This window comes from Dromiciops gliroides, chromosome 1 (assembly GCF_019393635.1).
Source record: "Dromiciops gliroides isolate mDroGli1 chromosome 1, mDroGli1.pri, whole genome shotgun sequence".
In the NCBI taxonomy this organism is placed as follows: domain Eukaryota; kingdom Metazoa; phylum Chordata; class Mammalia; order Microbiotheria; family Microbiotheriidae; genus Dromiciops; species Dromiciops gliroides.
This window is the reverse complement of record NC_057861.1, coordinates 470,810,740-470,833,224: the sequence shown is the minus strand read 5'-3', so window position 1 is coordinate 470,833,224 and position 22,485 is coordinate 470,810,740. Positions and strand designations below refer to the sequence as shown.

At 35.8% G+C, this 22,485-nt stretch overlaps 1 protein-coding gene across 1 annotated transcript in view; it reads right to left on the bottom strand.

Moving 5' to 3' along the window:
- Positions 1 to 22,485, bottom strand: part of TMEM232 (transmembrane protein 232) — a 154,874-nt gene that overhangs the window by 87,640 nt on the left and 44,749 nt on the right. The window contains exons 8-9 of the mRNA XM_043997281.1: positions 16,145 to 16,268; positions 11,580 to 11,832 (exon numbers count right to left, since the gene is read on the bottom strand). Of these exons, the coding sequence (XP_043853216.1) occupies positions 11,580 to 11,832; positions 16,145 to 16,268 (377 nt within the window). The remainder of the gene's footprint in view (positions 1 to 11,579; positions 11,833 to 16,144; positions 16,269 to 22,485) is intronic.

Below are 22,485 nucleotides of genomic sequence, written 5' to 3'. Positions count from 1 at the left end.
CAAATGTATTTTAATTGTGTGGCTATCAATTTGTGCTGCCTTAGCTTCCTCCCTCGTTATAATATCATTTATGAGATTAGTACACATGCACAAGAGGATTTTCTGACCATTAATCCTGGCATTCTGGCTACTAATGAACTCAAAGGCAATAAACAATGTTTAAAATGGAGTCACTCTGACTACAGAAGTAGGTGACTTTGCAAAAGACTTTCGATCCTCAACGGTATCATCCTATTCCTTACTGCTTATAATTTGGGAGTTGTCTTGGGAATCAGTTCTTTTTACCAAAGGAGGCACTGCAAACACAAGCAATACACAATCCCTGTGAGGACACACAAAAGCTAAGAGCCTTGCCATTTGCATGGAGACCATGATTCCTTCCCATCCTCCTGTATGATATGATTATGGATTTGAGTCAGATTAAACTCTGACCATGGGGTCTGGAAGGTACCCAGACCTGCCCCAGTATAGTTTGTTAGAAGTTTATTGCTTGTCAAAATTCTCACTGTCTCCTTTAAGTTTTATTGCCAATTAACAGTATTTTTACTTCTGCTCAGTCTCCCCACTTGTCAGCTACATATTAGTTTTGTCTGCAATCTATCATGTGTCAGAACCCCAGTCAGTGGGTCAGGGAGTTTGCCCACCAATTCAATACTCGGGACTCAAGAAGAAAGGATGGGACTAGGCACAGAATGCAGCCATTGAGTTGAGACCAGATGTTAAGTAACATTGTCTCTTTTTCTCAGAGCAGAATCCCCTTGGCCTTGGGGTCCCAACAATGGATTATTCTTTTCTTCCCAACATAGCCAAAGATAAATTTTAACCCTGTCATCCTTATCTTTAGAGACAGGGGCCTGGAGAGGGGAGTCAGTGGGAACTGTGAGATGTGAAACATCTGACTCTCACTCCCCTGTTTCCTTTTCCTTTGGTTTGACCTTGTTCCCCCTCCCCTTTTCCCCCTTGTCCCTGGAACACGTATGCATGTCTCCATACGCACCCTGGGTGAGACAGGATTGGATGTTAGATTGTGAGCTCATCCACCCTAGGTGTATGTGGGGACAGTCCTTTTCAAGATTACTATAAAAACCTAGAGGATTGGGCATATCTTTGCAAGACTTCAATGTGTAATTGGGTTTTGCCCGTCCTCATGAGGATGTAATAAATCTGTCTCTGCTTGACTTGGTGGTCTCCTCGAGTTATTTGGGTAAACTGAGGCAGTTTGCTCCATACACTCCTGAAACTCATCCCAGGCTTTCCAAATGAAGTCCGTAAGGGTATAAATGTTGTTGAAATTGTTAAGAACCCTGATGCAGTACTCCTGACCTGAAAGAGCACATGACCCTTCCCTCTCTGCCAAGGGGAAATCTAGAGCCAGCCTATTTTTTAAGGCCACAGTCCTAAGTTTTTAGGCCTTGCACTACACCTACGGTTTCATTAACAAAGTGGGAAGTGTAGCAGAAACTTAAATGGCTGCACATCTGTCTTTCAAATGTGTACTAGGAGGCAGGGGACCTGTGGACTGGAGGCCAAACAGCACCTCCCTTAGCCCATACCTCCCCCTTCCAATTTGAAGGAAACCAATAGTAAGCTTTTTTGTTACACAAGAAATAAAATCCCTGTGGGGCTATACTAAAAAATCCACTCATGTATGCCAGGTCTCCCAGTTTAAGAAAAATTCTCTGATGACTCTTTATACTCAGAATGGTAACATTCATTTCAGGGATAGGGCATAATTACATCTTATTTGCCATCCTATTTCCTGATCTTGTGTCCTGTTTTGCTCAAAACAAAAAAAACTGCCAACTTCACAATATGTTGCAAACTAAAGGCGGGGGGGGGGGGGTAAGGTTAGTGACCTTTTCCCAAATAAAAGTAAATGAGTGGGAGGACTCATTCTTCCAGACCACAGAAGTACAATTTGGTATTTTGTCTAAGTTTGCCTTACTGATTGCAAAATAATAATCACATGACAAACAATTTACTGAGAACTGGTTGAGTTCTTTTTTTTTCATTTCTGCAGACCAATGACTTGCCTGTCAAATTCCTGCCTCTGAAAACTTAGTAGTTCTCCCAAAGATAATTTCATTGCTTTCAGTTTGTTATTTAAAGGCATTTAACAGGTGAAGCAAAAGGTAATCAACCCCAAAGGCAGACTTTTCAGTGCTCTGTTTTGCTGTTGTTGTTTGTACCCCATCTAAACTCTGTTTTCAGCTGCACTCTTTGGGCACCCTTAGCTTGCTACAGTGGAATCACCAGTTATAACTCTTCTGCCCCAATTAAAGACTTCAATTTTGTTAGGTTGATTGCTTTAACAATTTTTCAGGTTGATACCCATAAATCTTAGATGTCCCCTGTATGGGACAATTGTCTCAGTTTACCCAAATAATTTGAGGAGACCACCAAGTCAAGCAGAGACAGATTTATTTCATTCTCACGAGAATGGGTGACCCCATGCAAGAGATGAGGAGCATGCTGATGAGCTCATGAGTTGGGTTTTATGGAAGTTTTGAGGGAGCAGTCCCCTCGTGCACAGGGTAAGCTTACAATCTAACATCCATTCCTGTCTCACCCAGTATGCATGTTGAGTGCATGATCATGGTATGGATGCATGCTCAGCTATGTCCGAGAGCTGGGGGGAAGGAGAGGGGGAAAGGGTGAAACTACTCCACCTATGTAAGGAGGGGGCAAGGGGGAAGAAGGGAGAGATGGTACCAGGAGCTAGGGTTTAGGAATGCAAGAAGGGAGAGGTAGTATCTGGGTGGGTCTGCACTAACAGGAGACAGCTCTCCTGCTTGGTCATAGAACAAGGGGGGTAGTAAGAGGTGTGTTGTACACCAAGTTCAGCAATGCAAGATACATGATTACTACAATATTCTGTTATTAGCAGTGAGATGAAACATGAACATAATGATCTGGTAATAAGCTTCAGAGTCTAAACTGACTCAATTCCATCATATCACCCTCATCCCCTCAGGCCCATCTGTCTGCCCAAGTGATGGAGGAGGCTAAAAAGGTTAATAGATAAACTAAGGCTTGAGTTCTTATCAGCAGTAGCTAAAAAGGATTAACAGAAATTAAAGACCTGAGTCCTTATCAATCAGAGGGTCCCTATCAACAAACACTATCAACAGAATCTTAAACAGTAGCCAGGGATTAATAATCCTGGATGACAGGAAATAGAAACTATACCTAGAAACCAGATCTTAAAGTACATGGATATTATAAACAGAGAGACCCTTGGAGTCTGACAAGTTTAAACATGTTTTAGGAACATGCACAGAAAGACCAAATGTGTCCTTAAGTTCACCTTATGACATTTAAACCCCCAAAACACACCACTAGTGAGAAATGTATCCACCTTGGGAGATGTCTTAGCACCGTAAGAATTCCAAAATAGGATATGAACCTCCCACAAGGAGGAGATGAAGATAATGAAGAAGTAACCTACATTTTTCACTACAAATATAACCATTTTCATCTGTCTATAATATCCTGTAAATAATGGAACTTTCCAGCATATTTGGCTATTAAATATGGTTCTTACCTGGAATCAAATAAAGCTAAGGGAGTTTCCCCCTTTTATGGCTTATGTCAAATCATTCCAAGGATAGATGGTGAGTTGAATCATCTCTACACAAGTTTTGTACTTTTCTCTTTTGATCACAGAGTGGGATCCCCACCTTCTGTGGTAAACAAGCCAGGGTTGGGTGAAAGAAAAATTTTAGGACACCTTTTCTAGGCCCTTCCTCACACTAGGAGGTGATCAGTAGTATGATCCTGAGCTGCTGAATCTCACTGCAGTTTCAGTCCAGTGAGAAGATGACCCTATAGCCTGGACCACCTGTGTGCAATGTTGTGACTACAGCTCCTAGTGTATTCCCACCGGCTGCTTTGCCACTTGCCTGTTGCCATAGGACTTTGAGGTGGGTAAAAATGGTAAAATGGTATGGATGCTGTCTTTTTATTTATGCATAAACTGGATTTAATTGAGGAAGAGTTGTGCAAAGTCGTTGGCCTCACTCTCTCCTCCAGAGTCATTGGAGTCCAAGACAGCTAGTGATGGCTCATGATGTAGTGGATGACCTTGGCATCTTAGGGTTGAAGGGTGTGTTCAGAGAAAACTAGTACCTTTTGTTTGAGAGTTGCAGAGCCTTTCTCAGAGCTGCTTTCCCCCCTTAATATCCACCTGATTCACTCAACTTTCACCTGTGGCTCCAAGGAGCTGTAACATGAGGAGTAGCCACAGCTTGGTAAATCATTTTGGCAGACAGGACAAACCAAGTTGTGTGTAACTGAGGGGTCTCATATTTTTCGGTGAGTTAAAGGGATGTCCAGCCCAAGTTTATGAAGACTTCCTTCAGTGGAATTGGCATATAAGAATAATTTGTTCCAACAGTCATGAAGGCAGCTGAAGCAGGAGCAGGGGAGCACTTAGAGCCTGATCAAAGTAGGGAAGTCTTTAACAGTTGATTATCAATATAATGTTGCTATTACTGTGTACAGTGATCCTGGTTCTGCTTACTTCACTCTGCATAAATTCATTTGAGTCTTTCCAGGGTTTTCTGAAAAAAATCCTACTCATCATTTCTTATAGCATAATAGTATTCTTAACTTCTTCAACCATTTCACAATTGATTCATCAATTTCCAATTCTTTACCACCACAAAAAGAGGGGCTATAAATATTTTTGTACCTTTTTTGTACCTTTTCTTTGATCTCTTTTGAATATAGACATATTAGTGGTAATGATTGGTCAAAGGATAAAACAGTTTTATAGTCCTTTGAGCACAGTTCCAAATTGCTCTCTAGAATGGATGGATCAGTTCACAACTCCACCAACAATTCATCGCTGTACCTATTTTTTCATATCTCCTCCATCATTTATCATGTTCCTTTTCTGTCATACTAGCCAATCTAGTGATTGTTGGGTGGCACCTCTGACTTGTTTTATTTTGTAATTTTTTAATTATTAGGGGTTTGGAGTGTTTTTTATATAACTATAAAGAGCTTTAATTTCTTCTGAAAACTTGTATATACTTTGACCATTTATCAATTGGGGAATGGTTCTTATTTTTTATAAACTTAATTCACTTTCCTATATGTTTGAGAAATGAGACTTTTTTGGGGGGGACGGCAGGGCAATGAGGGTTAAATGATTTTCCCAGGGTCACAAAGCTAGTTAAGTGTCAAGTGTCTGAGGCTGGATTTAAACTCAGGTCCTCCTGAATCCAAGGCCAGTGCTTTATCCACCACACCACCTAGCTGCCCCAGAAATGAGACTTTTAACAGAGAAACTTGCTGTAAAAATTATTTCTCAGTTTCCTTCTTTCCCTCTCATTTTGGTTGCATTGGTTTTGTTTGTGTAAGACCTCTTGAAATTCATATAATCTAAACTATCCATTATATTTCCCTTAATACTTGCTATCTCTTGCTTGGCCATAGATTCTTCTCTTATTCATAGATTTAACAGTTAAATTTTCTTTTCCTCCATTAATTTACTTAGGATATTACCCTTTATGTCTAAATTAGGCATCCATTTTGACCTTGTTTTGGTATGATGTTGGTGTGAAATTGTGGATTATGCCTAGTTTCTGCCAAACTACAGTTTTTCCAGCAATTTTTGTTGAATATTGAGTTCTTGCCAAAATTTGAATCTTTGTATTTTTAAAACACTAGATTACTATGGTCATTCAGCACTATTTGTTGTGTACATAATCTATTCCAATGTCCCATCAAACCATTACTTAGCCACTACCAGATTGTTTTGATGATTACTGCTATGTAATATGACTTGAAAACTAGTACTACTAGGCTACCTTCCTTCACATTTTTATTTCCATTGACTCCCTTGACATTCTTACCTTTTGCTTTTCCTTTTGCTCTTCTAGCTTTATAATATAGTTCTTTGGTAGTATGATTGGCATGACACTGAATAAGTAAATTAATTTAGGCAGAATTGTCAGTTTTATCATATTGGCTTCACCTACCCAAGAGCAATTAGTATTTCTCAAGTTATTTATATGGCTTTATTTGTGTTGAAAGCATTTTGTAATTTTGTTCATATATTTCCTGAATTTATTTTGGCAAGTAATTCCTAAGAATTTCCTATTGTCTGTGGTTGTTTTAGATGAAATTTCTCCTTTTTATCTCTTTTTGCTGTGTTTCACTGGTAATAATAGAAATACTGATGATTTATGTAGGTTTATTTTATATCTTGCAACTTTGAAAAAGTTGTTGTTTCAACTAAATTTTTAGTTGGTTCTTTAGAGTTCTCTAAGTACACCATCATCTGTTTTTGGAGAATGATAGTTTTGTTTTCTCAATGCCCTTGATTATTCCTTCAATTTCTTTTTGCTATGGCTGGAATTTCTAGTACAATACTGAATAATATTGTTGATGATGTATAACTGTGCTTCATCCCTCACCTTATAGGAAAGCCTTCTAGTCTATCCTTCATTACAAATACTGTTTGCTCTAGATTTTAAAAAGATATCAATATCATTTCAAGAAAAACTTTTATTTCTATGCTTTCTAGTGGTTTGTAATAGAAATGGATGTTAAATTCTGTCAAAATCTTTTTCTGCATCTATTGAGATCATTATGTGATTTTTCTCATTTTTATTGATGTGATCAGTTATGCTTAAAGTTTCCCTAATATTTTACCAGCCCTGTATTCCTACCATAAATCTTACCTAGTCATATTGTATGATTTTTGTAATAAATTGCTGTAATCTCCTTGATAGTATTTTATTTAAAATTTTTGAATAAATGCTCATTAAAGAAATTGGTTTATACTTTTCTTTCTCTATTTTTGATCTCAATAGGTTAGGCATCAAAATAATATTTGTGTCATAAAAAGAATTATGTAGAGCTAATTTACCTATTTTTCTTTTTTGGGCGGGGGAGAACCTATTTTTTTCTAATAGTTTATACAGTACTGGAATTAATTCTTCCTTAAATGCTTGATATTGTTCACTTGCAAATCCATCTAGCCTTGGGGATTTTTTTCTTAGCTCATTGATAGCTGTTCGAATTCTTTGTCTACAACTGGATTAATTTATTTCACTAAGATTGTCAATTATATTAACACACAATTGGGCAAAATAGCTTCAATAACTGCTTTAATTTCATATTCATTGATGATTTGTGGTACTAGTAATTTGGTTTTCTTTCTTTTTTAAAATCAAATTAACTAATTGTTTATCTATTTTTATTGTTTTTTCATAAAACCAGCTCCTAGTTTTATTATTTCAATTTCTTTCATTTTCAATTTTATTACTCACTTCTTTGATTTTCAGGATTTCCATTTTTGTATTTGAAGATTTTAAATTTGTTCTTTTTATATATTTTTCAGTTGCATGCCCAATCCATTGATCTGCTCTTTCTTTCTTTTATTGATGTATATGTTTAGAGATATAAAATTTCTCCTAAGTAATGATATGGCTATATCTCACAAATTTTGCAATGTTGTTTCATTGTTCACTATCTGTAATGAAATTATTGATTATTTCTAATGATTTTTTTCCCTTTGGCCCCCTCATCCAAACTAATTTCTAATCTAGGCTTCTAAGGTCCTTTAATGAATGTAATTTTTAATTGCATGATCTGGAAAAGGAGGCATTTATGTTTTTGCCTTTTCTACATTTCTTTGTGATGACTCTATGGCATAATACATGGTCAGTTTTTGTGAAAGTGTCAGGTACAGCTGAGAAAAAAAGGTAAACTTTCTATTCTCATTCAGCTTTCTCCAGAGGTCTATCATATTTAACTTTTCATAAAATCACTTCTCTTTTCTTCTTAATTTCTTTCTAATTTATTTCATGGTTAGATTTATATGCCCTATCAGGGAATTCAAGGTCTTCCATGGTGATTGTTTTACTATTTTTTTCTCTAGTTGCTAGAAACTCATTTTACTTTTCCTTTAAGAATTCTGATGCTGGGGCAGCTAGGTGGTGCAGTGGATAGAGCACCGGCCCTGGAGTCAGGAGGACCTGAGTTCAAATCCGGCCTCAGAGACCTAACACTTAATAGCTGTGTGACCCTAGTCAAGTCACTTAACCCCAATTGCCTCACCAAAAAACAAAACAAAACAAAACCCTAAGAATTCTGATGCTATGCCATCATATTCATATGCATATGCCTTACATATATGTTTAGTATTTATATTGTCATTGCCTATGATACTGTGTAGCAAAATTGTTTCCCTAATTATGACTTTTAATTAGGCCTAATTTTGCTTTTGCTCTGTCTGAGATCATGATTTGTATTCCTTTCTTTCTCATTTCAGCTGAAGCATAATAGATTCTACTTAAGCTTCTTATTTTACTTCTCTGTGTGTCTTTCTATTTCAAGTGTTTTGTAAATAACATATTGTAGAATTCTAGTTTCTAATACATTCTGCTATCAGCTTCCATTTTATGGATAAATTCTTCTCATTCACATTCACAGTTAGGATAGCAGACTATGTGTTTCCCTCTATTCTATTTTCTTGTTTGTGCTTTTCTTTGTCATTTACCCTATCCCTCCTCTAAAGTTTGTTTTGCTTCTGACCACTCCCTTCCTTAACCCAACCAGCCTCTTATCACCCTCCTCTCTGTTATCCCCTTTTCCCTCTTCCCTGTTTGGTAAGATAGTTTTCTCTACCCATCTGATGTGTATGTGTGTGTGTGTGTGAAGGGTGAGAGTCAGAACCATGCACATATATGTATACGTACATGTATACATACACATACATATATAATATACACATATACATAGATGTATACACACAGATCTAGATCTAGTTATCTACTTATCTCTATCTATCTATCTATCTATCTATCTATCTATCTATCTATCTATCTATCTATCTATCTATCTATCTATCTATTCTTCCCTCTCTGGACCAGTTCAGTTATCTGTTCTTCCATCTGTGGTAAGATTATTGGAATTTGGCTGACTCATTGGGAGGGGTTACACCTTGCTGGCCCTGAAGTTATATATGCTACTGATGTCAGAAGGAGAAAACCTCTCTCCATAGGCGGTTGTTGAAGGACCTCCCCTTTTGGGGGAGGAAGATTAAATGCTCACTGAGGGGAGTCTGGGGCTCTCTTCTGGAGTTTCCTTCTTTCTGGTGGTGTGAGCAGCAAAAGTAGATGCCCCAGGTGGTGAGTTAACATAAAAGCACTGCTTTCTTTTGAATTAGCTTAACTGGAAGCAAGTTGGGGATTGTATAGATTTATGTTAGAGCTAGGAGGATTATCTGTATTTCTTTTTCCCTATTCCCTTATCTTTGATTTTTATTAATTTCACCTTTCTTGTTTATTTTATTCCCAATTAACAAAATCTGATCCTTTTGTGGAAAAGAGGCTGTAAGGCTCTTTTCTTATTGGCCTGGGAGAAATATCTAAAACGGCAGTTTGGGAGGTAGGGGGGAGGGAGCTTTGGAACTAGAGATCCCTCATTATTTCCGCGACCCCAATATTATGGTGAGCCACTCAGTTAACTCTCCAGATGTTAAATTTGGCCCTCACACCTCTCTGGACCAGTTCAGATAAGATTGAAGTTCAAGTATTGTCCATCACTCCCCTGCTATTTTTTCCTTGCATTCTAAAAAGTCTTCCTCGTTCACTTCCTTTATGTGAAGTAATTTTCCCCCTTCTACCACTGTATCCTTCTTCCTCACCCTTCTATTTTTTAAGATCATATCAACATAATAGATTCATACCCATGCCCTCTATCTATGTAGACTCCTTCACACTATCCTAATACTGATAAAGGTCTTAGGAGTTACATGTATAAATTTCCCATATAGGAATGTTAATAACTAAATTGTTTTAAGTTCCTTATGATTTTTCTTTCATGATGACCTTTTTATGCTTCTCTTGAGTCTTGTGTATGTATGTCAGATTTTTCTATTCATATTTGGTCTTTTCATCAGGAATGATTGAAAGTCCTCTATTTCATTAAATATCTATTTGGCCCCTAGAATAATTATACTCAATTTTGATAGGTTCATCATTCTTGATTGTAATCCTAGCTTCTTTGACTTCTTAAATATTCCAACCCTCTGTTTCTTTACAGTGGAAGTTGCTAAATCTTGTGTGATCCTGACTGTGGCTCCCCAATATTTGAATGGTTTCTTTCTGTCTGCTTTAAATATTTTCTCCTTAACCTGTGAGATATGGAATTTGGCTATAATATTGCTGAGAGTTCTTGTTTTGAGATCTCTTTCAGGAAATGATTGGTGGATTCTTTTGATTTCAATTTTGCCCTCTGGTTCCAATATATTGGGGTAAATTTTCTTTATAATTTCTTGAAATATATCATTTGTTGACCATGGCTTTCAAGTAGTCTATTAATTCCTAAATTATCTCTCCTTGATACATTTTCTAAGTCTCACATTTAACTTTTGTTCACAATGATACTACAGATTTCAATTTGATGTATTATATTAAAATTGTCTGAAGGAGAATGTTAGGAAAGTTTGGTTGGGTTGCTGTCTCTACTCTGCCACTTTGGCTTCACTCAAAGGGAGGAGTTCAAAGGTGATTAATATCCTTTACTTCACATTTGCCTAGAGTCAGTCCTGGTTTCAGGAATTAGAAATAGATTCATGAAATATCTTAAATGTTTTGTTTTTCAAAATAAGATGTAAAAACAGTTTTTACATTCATTTTTTTAAAACATTGAGTTCTAAATTCTGCCTCTCTACTGCCTATCTCACATTGAGAGTGCAAACAATTTGATATGTTATATATGTGCAGTTATATGAGACATATCATGCAAAATCTTGATATTATTACTGAATCTTTTGCACTAAAAAACTAAAATTCTCATTTTTGCAAAGAGTTTATTTTAAAATATTTCTGAACCTTCTTCCAAATTCTCTTTAGAATAATAAAACACAATGTAGATTAAAATTTCTCTGTATCAACTGTTTTCAAAAGGCCAAATTGGGTATGTCAATGTTGAGAGAAATAATTATTAATAACTGATATCTTGGGGGATGTTCTTTTTTAGTCCTTTCTTCCCCACCCCCACTCCAAAGGCAAGTTCTCCTTGAAAGTAAGATTCATCTAGGTCAAACCCAACCCAAGCTTACAAAGGAGTTTTGGGTGGAGACAGATTCTTTTGTCTAGATAGCTGAAGGATTTTACTGATGAGATTTGGCCTGCACCACCACACATAGGTGGAAGCTATTTTGCTCTGATCAGTTTGGGTGGGGGGATCTTATATTTTTTCTCTGATGTCATTCTTACCAAGATTTTAATATTCAAAGTCAGGTATCCCAGATTTAATTTTAATATAACAACTCTAAATCATGTAAATCAATTAGATTTGATTACTATGTGATGGACCTCCTACAGTTAGAATGGTATATAAAATGTGGTCCCACTGCCATTAGGGGTCTTTGGTCTGAGATAGATGGCCAATAGACCATCCTTTTTAAAATAACCTTCTGGCCTATTAATAAAATAATTAAATTACCCAGAAACTATATCTCATTTTTAATCATCACAATGTACACATACAGATAAATACATATTAATTTGCAGCTAATATAAACTAATTGATAAGATGCAAATGCATGTACTTACAGTTATCTGATATTTGTGAAGAGAAATATTTTAAAAGGTCTAAAAAATTTCCTTCCTTCAATTCCACAGGTTCTGTTGATTTTGTGTTCCTCAGTTCTAGATATTTTGAGAGGTTTTCACAGTCATTGAAACCCATGAAAGCAATTTTCCGCAAACTGGATGTAGTTGCATGCAGGCAGATGTCTCCAAGAACAGTTGTATATATGTAGGCTATAATCCACTGCCATGAAAAGTCATTATCCTTGTTTTCTTCCTAATATGCAAAAAAGTATATTAGATATCTTATTTGTGATTTATTAGGATTGAGATTTTAGCAAAATAATTCCATATATGTATATGTTAAAAAACATTCTAGAATTTTACCTTGTAAATTAACTACAATATTTTGTAGAGCTGATTGGCTGGTCCATTCTTGAAGAGGACCAAAATGACATCACTATGTTGGAGGCAAGGTACAGTGTGTCTGACTATGGCTGATCAGGCCAATATGAGCTCATAAGGCTCTACTATAAGTCAGGCACAAATAGTTTACATGAACATTCAAAGTGCATATCTCTCCAAATTTGAGCATCTCATTTTTTTTGAGCTACTGCAATTCTGCTTCACTCATGCGGGCATGCCATGCTGGCCAGTTCTTAGCCAATGTCTCCCACATCACACAGTCACTTCTAACATTCTGTAGAGAGACCTGGAGAGTGTCCTCATATCACTTCTTCTGACCTCCATGTGAGTGCTTGCCGTGTATGCATTCTCTGTAAAACAGCATTTTAGGCAAATGTATATTTGGTATTGAAACAATGTGGTCAGTACACAAGAATTGCATACTTACAGCAGAGTTTGAATACCTGACAGTTTAGCTCAAAAAAGGACCTCAGTGTCAGGTACTTTATCTTGTCAGATGATCTTCAGAATCTTCCAAAGACAATTAAATAGAAGCAATTCAGTTTCCCGGTATGATGCTGGTAGATTGTCCATGCTTCACAGGCATACAACAATGAGGTCAGCACAATGGCTCTCTAGACCTTCAGTTTGGTAGGTAGTCTAATAGCTTTTCTCCTACAATTTCCTTCAAAGCTTCTCAAATACTGAGTGAACTCCGCGAATGCATGTGTCAACCTCAATAACTATGTGTACAGCCCTGGAAAGCATACTGCCAAGGTAAGTAACATATCTAAAGCATTCAAAATTTATCCATTTGCTTTAACCAACTGTTCTACATGTGGATGATGTGGTGCTGGCTGGTGGAGAGCCTGTATTTTCTCAGTGTTAATTGTTAAGACAAAATCAATAGAAGCATGAGAGAATTGAGCCATATTTTATTGCATCTTGGTCTCAGAGGCTGCATTGAGTGCGCAATCATTTCTGAACAAAAAGACATGCATCCTTCACTTTAGTCTTGACTTGTGGTCTTTGCAAGTTGAATAATTTACCCTCAGTGTAGTAGCCGACCTTGATGCTGTTTTCATCATCATTGAAGGTGTCTGATAATTGCTGAAAGTATCTTGCTAAAAAAGTATGGGAGCGAGCATACCATCCTGCTTCACTCCATTGGTTACTGGGAAAGAGTGAAAGCATAATCCATTATCCAGAACCCATGCAAGAATGTCATCATGTGATTCCATCAGTACTGAATGGTTGAGATGCACCATAGGTCTTTCACCCATAAATTGCCTTCAAAGCATCGTAAAAGTACTCTGAATTATGACCAGCAGTATAAAACTGAATTTCACTTTCTTACTGAGACAAGAATCCTGTATCTCTCTAAGCTTTGCTTGCAATTTGCTTTTGATGGAATTAAATATTGCCTTCTCAGATGAACAATCTTGTTGGTAAACTCTGTTGAATTCTTGTTTTTCATTTAGCAACTTATGAAATTGTCATTTTTATCAAACTAATCTTGATTTTGAAAGTGTTCTGGCCCAGATGAGTAATGCATTACTATATACCAAATCTCTGAAAGTTGGACAATTCTTTTCGTCTCCACTGTGGCCAACCATATGTTGGTTCAGCATTCCCTCCAAGTTAATAATGAATTGTTCCCACTTGGAGAAGCACTCTAATCTGTTGATATTAAGTCTTCTGATAGTTATCTTGCCTTGGGGTTGCTGCTTTTATTGAATGTGAATATTTAGTTTGGAGAGGATAAGTCTATGACCAGTTAAACACTCTGCACCACACATTGCCTTCATCACTCAAAATTCTTCTTTGACCTCATCAGGTTCTTGCAATAACATTGTCATAGGTCTGTCTTTTACCCCTTTTGGTAAGCATATGCAGATTAGTTTTGATTACCAAACATATGCCAACTCTACAGTGCTCCCCTTCACTGTGGCCACTCCAGAAAAACATTTATTAGCCCACCTTGTTTCAGTCAGGGCTGCTATTTGGATGTGATATCTGATGAGTGCTATCACAACAAGAGCTATTTGTCTTTCAGATCTACTGGATTTGGTGTTGTTCATAAACACGTGCACTTACATGTACTGATGGTAAGTTGAATACCTTTGCAAAAAGTTTTTGTACATTTTTTTTTATGTTTTGACAATAGGATTTTTTTTGGGGGGGGCAATGGGGGTTAAGTGACTTGCCCAGGGTCATACAGGTAGTAAGTGTCAAGTGTTTTGGGGGCAGATTTGAACTCAGGTCCTCCTGAATCCAAGGCCAGTGCTTTATCCACTGCACCAGCTAGTTGCTCCTTGACAACAGGATTTTTGCTGAAAAACCTGGAAAGAACCAAATGAATTGTTGCAGAGTAGAGTGAGCAGAGAACCAGGAGATCACTGTAAAAAGTAATAGCAACATTATATTGATGATCAACTATTAAAGACTTCCCTCCTTTGATCAAGCTCTAAGGGCTCCATATCATCTTATTCAGCTGCCTTCAGGGATGTTGGAACAAATTGTTATCATCTGTCCATTACATCAGAGAAAGTCTTTACATGATTGGAATATATGCCTCCCTGCCCCAACTCAGTGACAGGTTTGAAGCCCATCGGTTATCCTCAGCCTAGTTTAGCTGTCTGTCAAAATGATTTACCAGGATGTAAATGATTTGTCAAAATGATTTACCAGGATGCTCATGTTTCAGGTTCCTAGAACCACAGGAGAAGATTTGGGGGAATCAGGTGGACACCAAAGGTGTAAAGCAGCTCTGAAAAGATCTCAGCAACCCTCACACCACAGGTACTCATCTTCCTTGAGCACAGCCCACACCCAACTTTGTATAGCATGTAACAGTGCAAGGGTCTGGGTTAACATAGAAAATTAAGTCATTCCACTTAAAACAATTAACAAGATGCCCTGACAACTTAACCAGATGAAAAAATATTTCAATTGTGGGCAAGATCTGCATACCTTCATTGAATTGATTAATGAAATAAATCATGGGCTTTAAACAAAGTGCAAAAAGTCCTGTATCAATTTAGATGTCTTCAAAAACCTTTGGATGAATTGTAGCAACATTGCATAAAACATGTCTGGACTGGTTAAGGGACCCAGCTATATACTCTTTGAGGCATGTATAAAATCAGCAAGGTAATTGGTATCAGGAATACAAGTGTCTAACAGCAGAACAGTGAAACCCTCCAGCAAAGTCCCTGAGAAGAAATTACTTTGGGGTAAAAGGAGAGTGCTTTGGCTGCCTCTTTATCTCAGTTACCATCTTTTGGATGGAGTGGGGACCAAGTGAATGTTAGGAGGTTGGAGAATTTGTGCTTTCCCTCAATGTCCTAGCATCATCCCATAATGCATAATGTCATTATCTGCATAGGGAGCTGAGGACAGACCAGACACAGTGAAGAAAGCAGTCCAGAAGAAAAGCTACACCATGCCTTAGGATAGAGGTTGGTGAACCATGACAAAAGACCACAATCCTTTATACTACTTTTTACTTTGTAAGATCCCCCCCCCCAAATTCTTACATTGTAAAATAAAGCTAATTTTGTTTCCAAATATTAAAACCATTCTTAACTTAGGGGCCTAGAATAATATTTGGCCCTAAGGCTGTAATTCACCAACTCTAGCTTCAGGGTGAAATTCTGAGAGTTCCTTCAAAAGGATTCCTAGGAGCTGTGTTATCTATCCCTTTGTTATCTGTACTCTCTAAACTTGAGTCTACTTTCCTCAATACTTATGGGGAAGTATGACACAGGCTGAGGGTGGGGGTGGGGAATGTTATTCACCAATTGTGTTCCTGTGACAAATATGTTTCTTAAAGCTAATTAAATATGGCTAATTAATTGAAACCAATTGATATTCATGGAGGGAAGCACACTGATGGGAACTACCATAGTAGAAAACCACTCTTAATCACTCAGAGTCCCCTATAACTGAGGAGGCAATGCCAAAGTGAGTTGAGAGAGGAAATAAAAAGACTAAAATTAAAATATATTAAATGTCTAGTCTTCCATGAAAAAAAATCTGTTTCTTCTCTATCCTAATTCAGAATGCTGAGATGAGGAAGGCATTTAATTTTAAATGAATGCCAAAAGAAATTCTCCAGCTATCCAACTTAGTGTTTGCTTTCATCAAACACAATTTCCTTTAACATTTAAGTTAGCTGTTACCTGCTTCTGAGGAGACATACAGCTTGAAATAAAATCTTTTCCGAGATTCATTAAAACCTTCAAACAGGATATGTTTAATTTTGCAGCATCTCCAAGAATAAACAAACCAAGGACTGAATCCAACCTAAATAATTAAAGAGTAAAAATATAAAATTCAATGGAAAATAAAATGTCAGTCCATTTTAAAAAAAACAACAATTTGATAGCAAAAGGTAACTAGTAGTTCCTGTTTCCCAGATGCTTATAGAATCAATACATGTTGGCATATGTTGACACCAGATAAAGGTCTACTTGAAAGTATAAAATTTTTATAGAGATTTTACGAAGTACAGTGTATGAATTTACAAAAGCTGTATAAGGTGAAAAACTGATCAAATATTATTGTATCCATAATGTAGAATGATCATAGAGTTTGGAGTTTAAAAATACCCAAACCAAACAATTCTATAGTTCAACCTCTTCATTTGATGAATAAGGAAACCAAAGAGTCAGGCACAACTGAATGACTAGAGTGACTTGTCCAAAGTCACATGGCTAGTAAGAAGCAGGGCTGGAAATTGAATGCAATCTTCTTCCCAGACAATCTTCTTCCCATTAGGCTAGACTATAAGAAATTGCATTTAAAATTTTTATTTGGATGAGCAGGCAGATTTCAGAAAAACCTAGAAAGACTTAAGTGGACTGATACTGAGTGAAGTGAGCAGAACCAGGACAACATTGTACACAGTAACACCAACACTGTGTGATGATCAACTGTGATAGACTTAGCTCTTCTCAGCAGTGCAATGATCCAAGACAATTCCAAAGAACTCATGATGGAAAATGCTCCCACATCCAGAAAAAAAGAACTATGGGTTCTGAATGCATATTGATCCATACTGTTTCTACTTTTGTTTTTGTGGGGTTTTTTTGAGGTTTTTCTTCTTTCACAACATGACTAATGCAGAAATATGTTTAATGTGATTGTACATATATAACTTAGATTGTTTTCTGTCTTGGGGAGGGGGTTTAGGAAAGGGAGGGAAGGAGAAAAATTTGGAACTAAAAATCTTATGAAAACAAATGTTGAAAACTATCTTTATATGTAAGTGGAAAATAATAAAATACTTTTATGATTTAATTTAAAAAGACACAAAATTTTATTTGCTTCATATAGTTAACTATCTTATAAAGAGATTGGCAAGACATAATGCTAAAATGTTAGAATTAATTAACAATAGAAGATCAATTAGAAATGAAGTGAAATTTAATATGTCTAAAATCAGTTATGTCCTGTCTTTCTCCAAACATGCTTTTCCTCCTCACTTAAATATTTCTTTAATGACTCCCTTTCCCACAGTCACGCACATTCTAGAGGTTAAATGATTTGCCCATGCTGACACAGTCAATACATGTCAAGAGGCATGACTTCAATACAAGTCTTTCTGCCTTTGATGTTCTCTCTCTATCCATTATTACACCAATCTCTCATTCATATCTATGTCTATGGCATATTTATGTAATATATACAAATATATACACATCATTTTATATACATATACAGATGTTTCTGTTTGAATATAACACAAATGTACAAGATGTACCTATATGAATATTGGAGTATAGATATATGCACATGCCTAGAAAATTACTACATGTCACATTTATATATTTAATAAATGATACAAGATGCATATAGAAACTTTTATTTAGGAAAACTTTGTGATATTTTCTTGTATTACCTCATGAAATCTACCAGATATCTCTCTGACATTAGCAATGCTGTTTTCTACAATACTCTTTTATTTCCTTAGAACTTAAGAATCACAAGGACAAGCACAAAAAGCTCATCATTTTCCTGGTTAGTATAAATTTATTTTCACTGAAACTTATCAGCTGATCAAAAGCTTTGGTACCAGAGTTCCCTCATTAATGTTGAAAATTTTATTCATCCTAGAGCAACGGTACTAAAAGAGGGAACAACAACAAAAAAATCAATCATTATGTCAACCTGAAATTTAATGGAAACAATAAAACAAAATTAAGGTCTTTAATTGGGGCAGAGGAGCTCCAGCTTGTGGTAACACACTGAAAGTGCTGGGACTACCCAAAAAAAGGGAACTGGGGACAGGGTTCATATGGCATACTAAAACAGAGAGATCAGGAGACTGCCTTTGGGAGAACTAAGTTTCTCACAATTTCACCGATAGGTGCTTTTGGATAATAAGTTAAAGTCCAGGAAGAAAACTTAGGAATATCAAGGAGGGGAGAGTTTGGAGGTTTTACAAAATAATCAGAAGCCAGGATGATAATGTTGGGTCAGGCCAGGCAACTCATTGGCATGGAAAATGGAAGCTAGATGAAGATCAGTCAGTTCTCCGTTAATAATTTTTGTCATTTATCAGTCATCTATAATGGATTACTGTAGTGGGGTTTTTTGGTAGTGTTTTTATAAGAAGCATTCTCCTTTCAATCTGTTAGTGTTTTGGGGAGATTTCTACAAAAGAAAATGCCTTTGCAAATAGGCCAGAAAATAGTTAATCTTTCCATCCAAATTAGAGTAAAGAAAAAGTGAAAATAAAAACAAAATTCAGAACATATATACATACATATATAGACATGCATATTATATATATTATATATATATATACACATACACTGTGTATGTATGTGTGTGTACATGTGTGTTTGTGTGTCTGATTTGCTATTTGATGTGGTTTCAAGTTGGCTTCAGCTTTGTTTATAATATGCTCCACATAATGTTTAAATATGAGAGTTATGAGATCCTGAGGTGGAAGAGCTAGCTTCACACCTAGCTAAAATTAAAGCGTTTATGAGTCAGATCACATAATAAATCAGCTTATGTTAAGGAAATAAATTTTATCTATTTTGTCCCACATGTGAATCTCTGTGTAAGGTAATTTGGAAATGCATTCAAATGAATTGAGGTCATCTGACTGGTAAGGCGTTTTCTTTCATGTTTCAAATCCACAATATTGTTTATAATATTGTTTAGTTATGCTGTTGGGAACACAGAAATCATAGTAATAAACAGATCTTTCTTTAATATAATAAATAATATTTATATAATCCAGGATCAAACATTACATATAATAGAAAAACTGTTAAAAGACTTTCCAAGAAGATCAAGAGTAAATCAAGAATACATATATGTATATATATGCATACACATACATTTATTTGTATGTATATATGCATGTGTATTAGTATAATAGTGATAGAAATGCTAGTAATAACCATAAGACAAGAAAAATAAAAATTAAGGCATACGCATAAACAAAGAACACCAAAAACATCTTTTTGCAAATGATATGAGAATGTACTCAGAGATCTCCAGTCACCTAAAATTTAATTGAAATAATAATTACATCAAATTTTCAGGATATAAAATAAGTCCACATACATCATCAGCATTATTAAACATAACTAACATAAACTGGATGGGAGAGCAAGAAAGAGAAATTCCATTCAAAACAGCTACAGTAACTATAAAATATTTGGGAATGACTATACCAAGATTAACCCAGGGACTACATAAATCCAACTATGAAACACTTTTTGCAGAAATAAAAACACAGTTAAATATATAGGCAACATTAATTGTTCTTGGGTAAGTAAAAATAATACAATAAAATTGAAATAATTCCTTAATTTACTTTTCTAGTGCTATATCAAAGTCAACAAGTAATATTTCATAGAACTTTAAAAAATAATGAAAGTCATATGGAAGGACAAATGACCAAGAATCTCATTGAAATAATGAAATGTAATCATGAAAATGTAATAATGAAAAAAATGGTAAGGATGAGTATAATTTCAAAGAGTACATGGAATTGGCAGATTACATTAAATGAGTATAATATGAAAGATATGAACCAAAATTATATAATGCTTGATTGAATCAATCAATCAATCAATTTTTTATTAATCACATACTTTGCACAAAATAAGATAATTCAAACTCCAAAGTATATTGTAGTTACATTTCATAATAAACGTTTCAAAGATCTAGAGGACAGACCTTCAAATTAAGAGTAAAAACAACTGAAGTAACATAGAATTATTCTCCAGTCATAAGAAACTAAAGAACAAAATGATATATTCCAAAAAGCAAAATGCCTGAAATTATAACCTAAAATACCATTTTCTGTTAACATGAAACAAATCTATAAAATCACTTGAAATATCACTGTCAAGAGAGAGAGTAACTTATTAGACTTGCAAACATCCCAAAATGAAAAACAAAAAAAAAATTGTATTTGCACGATTACGAAAAAGTGATAATTAATTAAATACTTTCTTGTATGTTTAGAAGCTATTAAAAAAAACAGATTTAGCTCTGGGGTAAAAGAAATTATAAAGAAAGCTCATAAAAGGGGAAGAAGACATGAGGTACTAATGCCTTAATAAGAAACTCAAGAATCAAGAGGAAGAGAAAGTTGAATTAATACTCTATAGACTATAGACTTTGATGCCCTTTAAGTGGATCAATATCTTTTGTGGGAGGGAAAAAACAGTGAAAAGTTAAACAAATAAGAAGAGGGAAATTAAGATTTGTAGGATAGTCTCTCAACAAGAGAAGTATAAGAAAAAAAGCAAAGAAAGGGGGACAATAAGAGTTAAAAAAGGATCTACATAGGGAGAAAGGGGGGGGGAATGGTAATAAAAACATTCCCATGAGATAGGAGGTATGTTTTCTGCAAAATCCAGGGCCATACAATGAATGAGTTTTGTTGGGGTGGCCAGGGAAGAATTTACCCACTGGGAGATTATCTTATAAAAAGGAATATATCATGCAAGATAACATCCAACTTCCAGAAAGGGGATATATGAGTCTTAAAGGACAGGAAATATCCAGAGTGGCAGGGGAAGCACCAACCTGGAGAAGGGATGGTGTGGTATTAGGAATAATGATATGGGATACACAATCATTCTCTTCATACAACACTGCTTCTGGCTGAGATTATTTCCTTCATGAAGCAATATGTCTAAGAGTGTGGCACAGATGAAAATAGAGAGAAAGGGGTGACATCTGCAAATTTTTTTATCTCAGAAATATAATTTAAACAAAATAACTAAAACCTGGTTCTTCAGAAGCATTTTCTTCATGAGGGACACAAAGAAAATAAAATACATACCTGTTAATTGGGAGACGACCAAAAAATGACACTAGTCAGTGTTGGAGGGGTTGTGCAATGATAGGCATACTTATGTGTTGTTGGTGGAGCTACGAAATGGTACAAGACATCAACAAAAACTCATTCTAAAAAAAAGTTCATGAAACGTCACACATGCTTATCAATTTCATTTTTTAATGTTAGTCAGTGCTTGCCACATTGAGTGTGCTTTTGTTCTTTTCTTGAAAAAAATATTTATGATATACGGATGTGTAATGTTTCAGTGTCTGCAAATCTTTGGCTGCTTATATTCATTGTTCAAGAAAAAAAATAGCTCAAAATCAGAAAGGAAAATTCTGAATAGACTGGAAGGGAAGTGAAATAATTACAAGGATAAAACAAATGAAACTTCTCCAAAAAAGCATGCAATAAATGAAAATTACTTAAAATGGAAATGGAAGGAAGGGACAGAAATAATATTTTGAACCCAATTCGTGGCTGGGAGGGAAAGGAGAAGGGTTAAAAGAGGGAAAGAAACAGATAAAAAGGGGGGGAAAGGAAATTAAAATAAGTAAAATCAAAATGTAATACCAACTCTGAAGCTATTCTTCATACTTCCATTCATACTGGTAGGCCAGACTCCAAGAATATGGCTGCAACTTAGCTCCACTCAGTTCTAGGGGTTAACATTGATGGTCTGGGGTTGGGTGAAGTCTCTGAATACTACAGTTCAAAGACTCCCATTGGTATGATTCCCCACTAAGTATCCTAATTTTCTTATTACCATTGAGGGCACCACTATTCTCCCAATCCCTCAGCCTTGTAACTCAGGTGTCATTCTCAACTCCTCACTATCTCTCATTTATCAAATCCAAAGTTTCCAAGGCCTTTTGATTCCATCTTTGCAACATCTTTCAAATATATTCCCTTTTATTTTCTGATACTGCCACCACTCTGGCGCAGGCCCTCATCAACTCACACTTGGACTGTTACAATAGCCTCCTGATCAGTTTGCCAATCCATCTTCCATTCAACTGCCAAAGTGATTTTCCTTAAGTGAAGGTTTGACCAGGTCACATCCTTATTCAGTAAACTTTGGTAGCTCCCTAATGCCTCCAGAATAAAAAAAATCCTCTGTTTCATGTTCAAAGCCCTTCATAACTATCCCCCCTCACTATCTTTCCAGTTTATTGACTATCAGTTGAGAACAATTAGCCAAGCAGA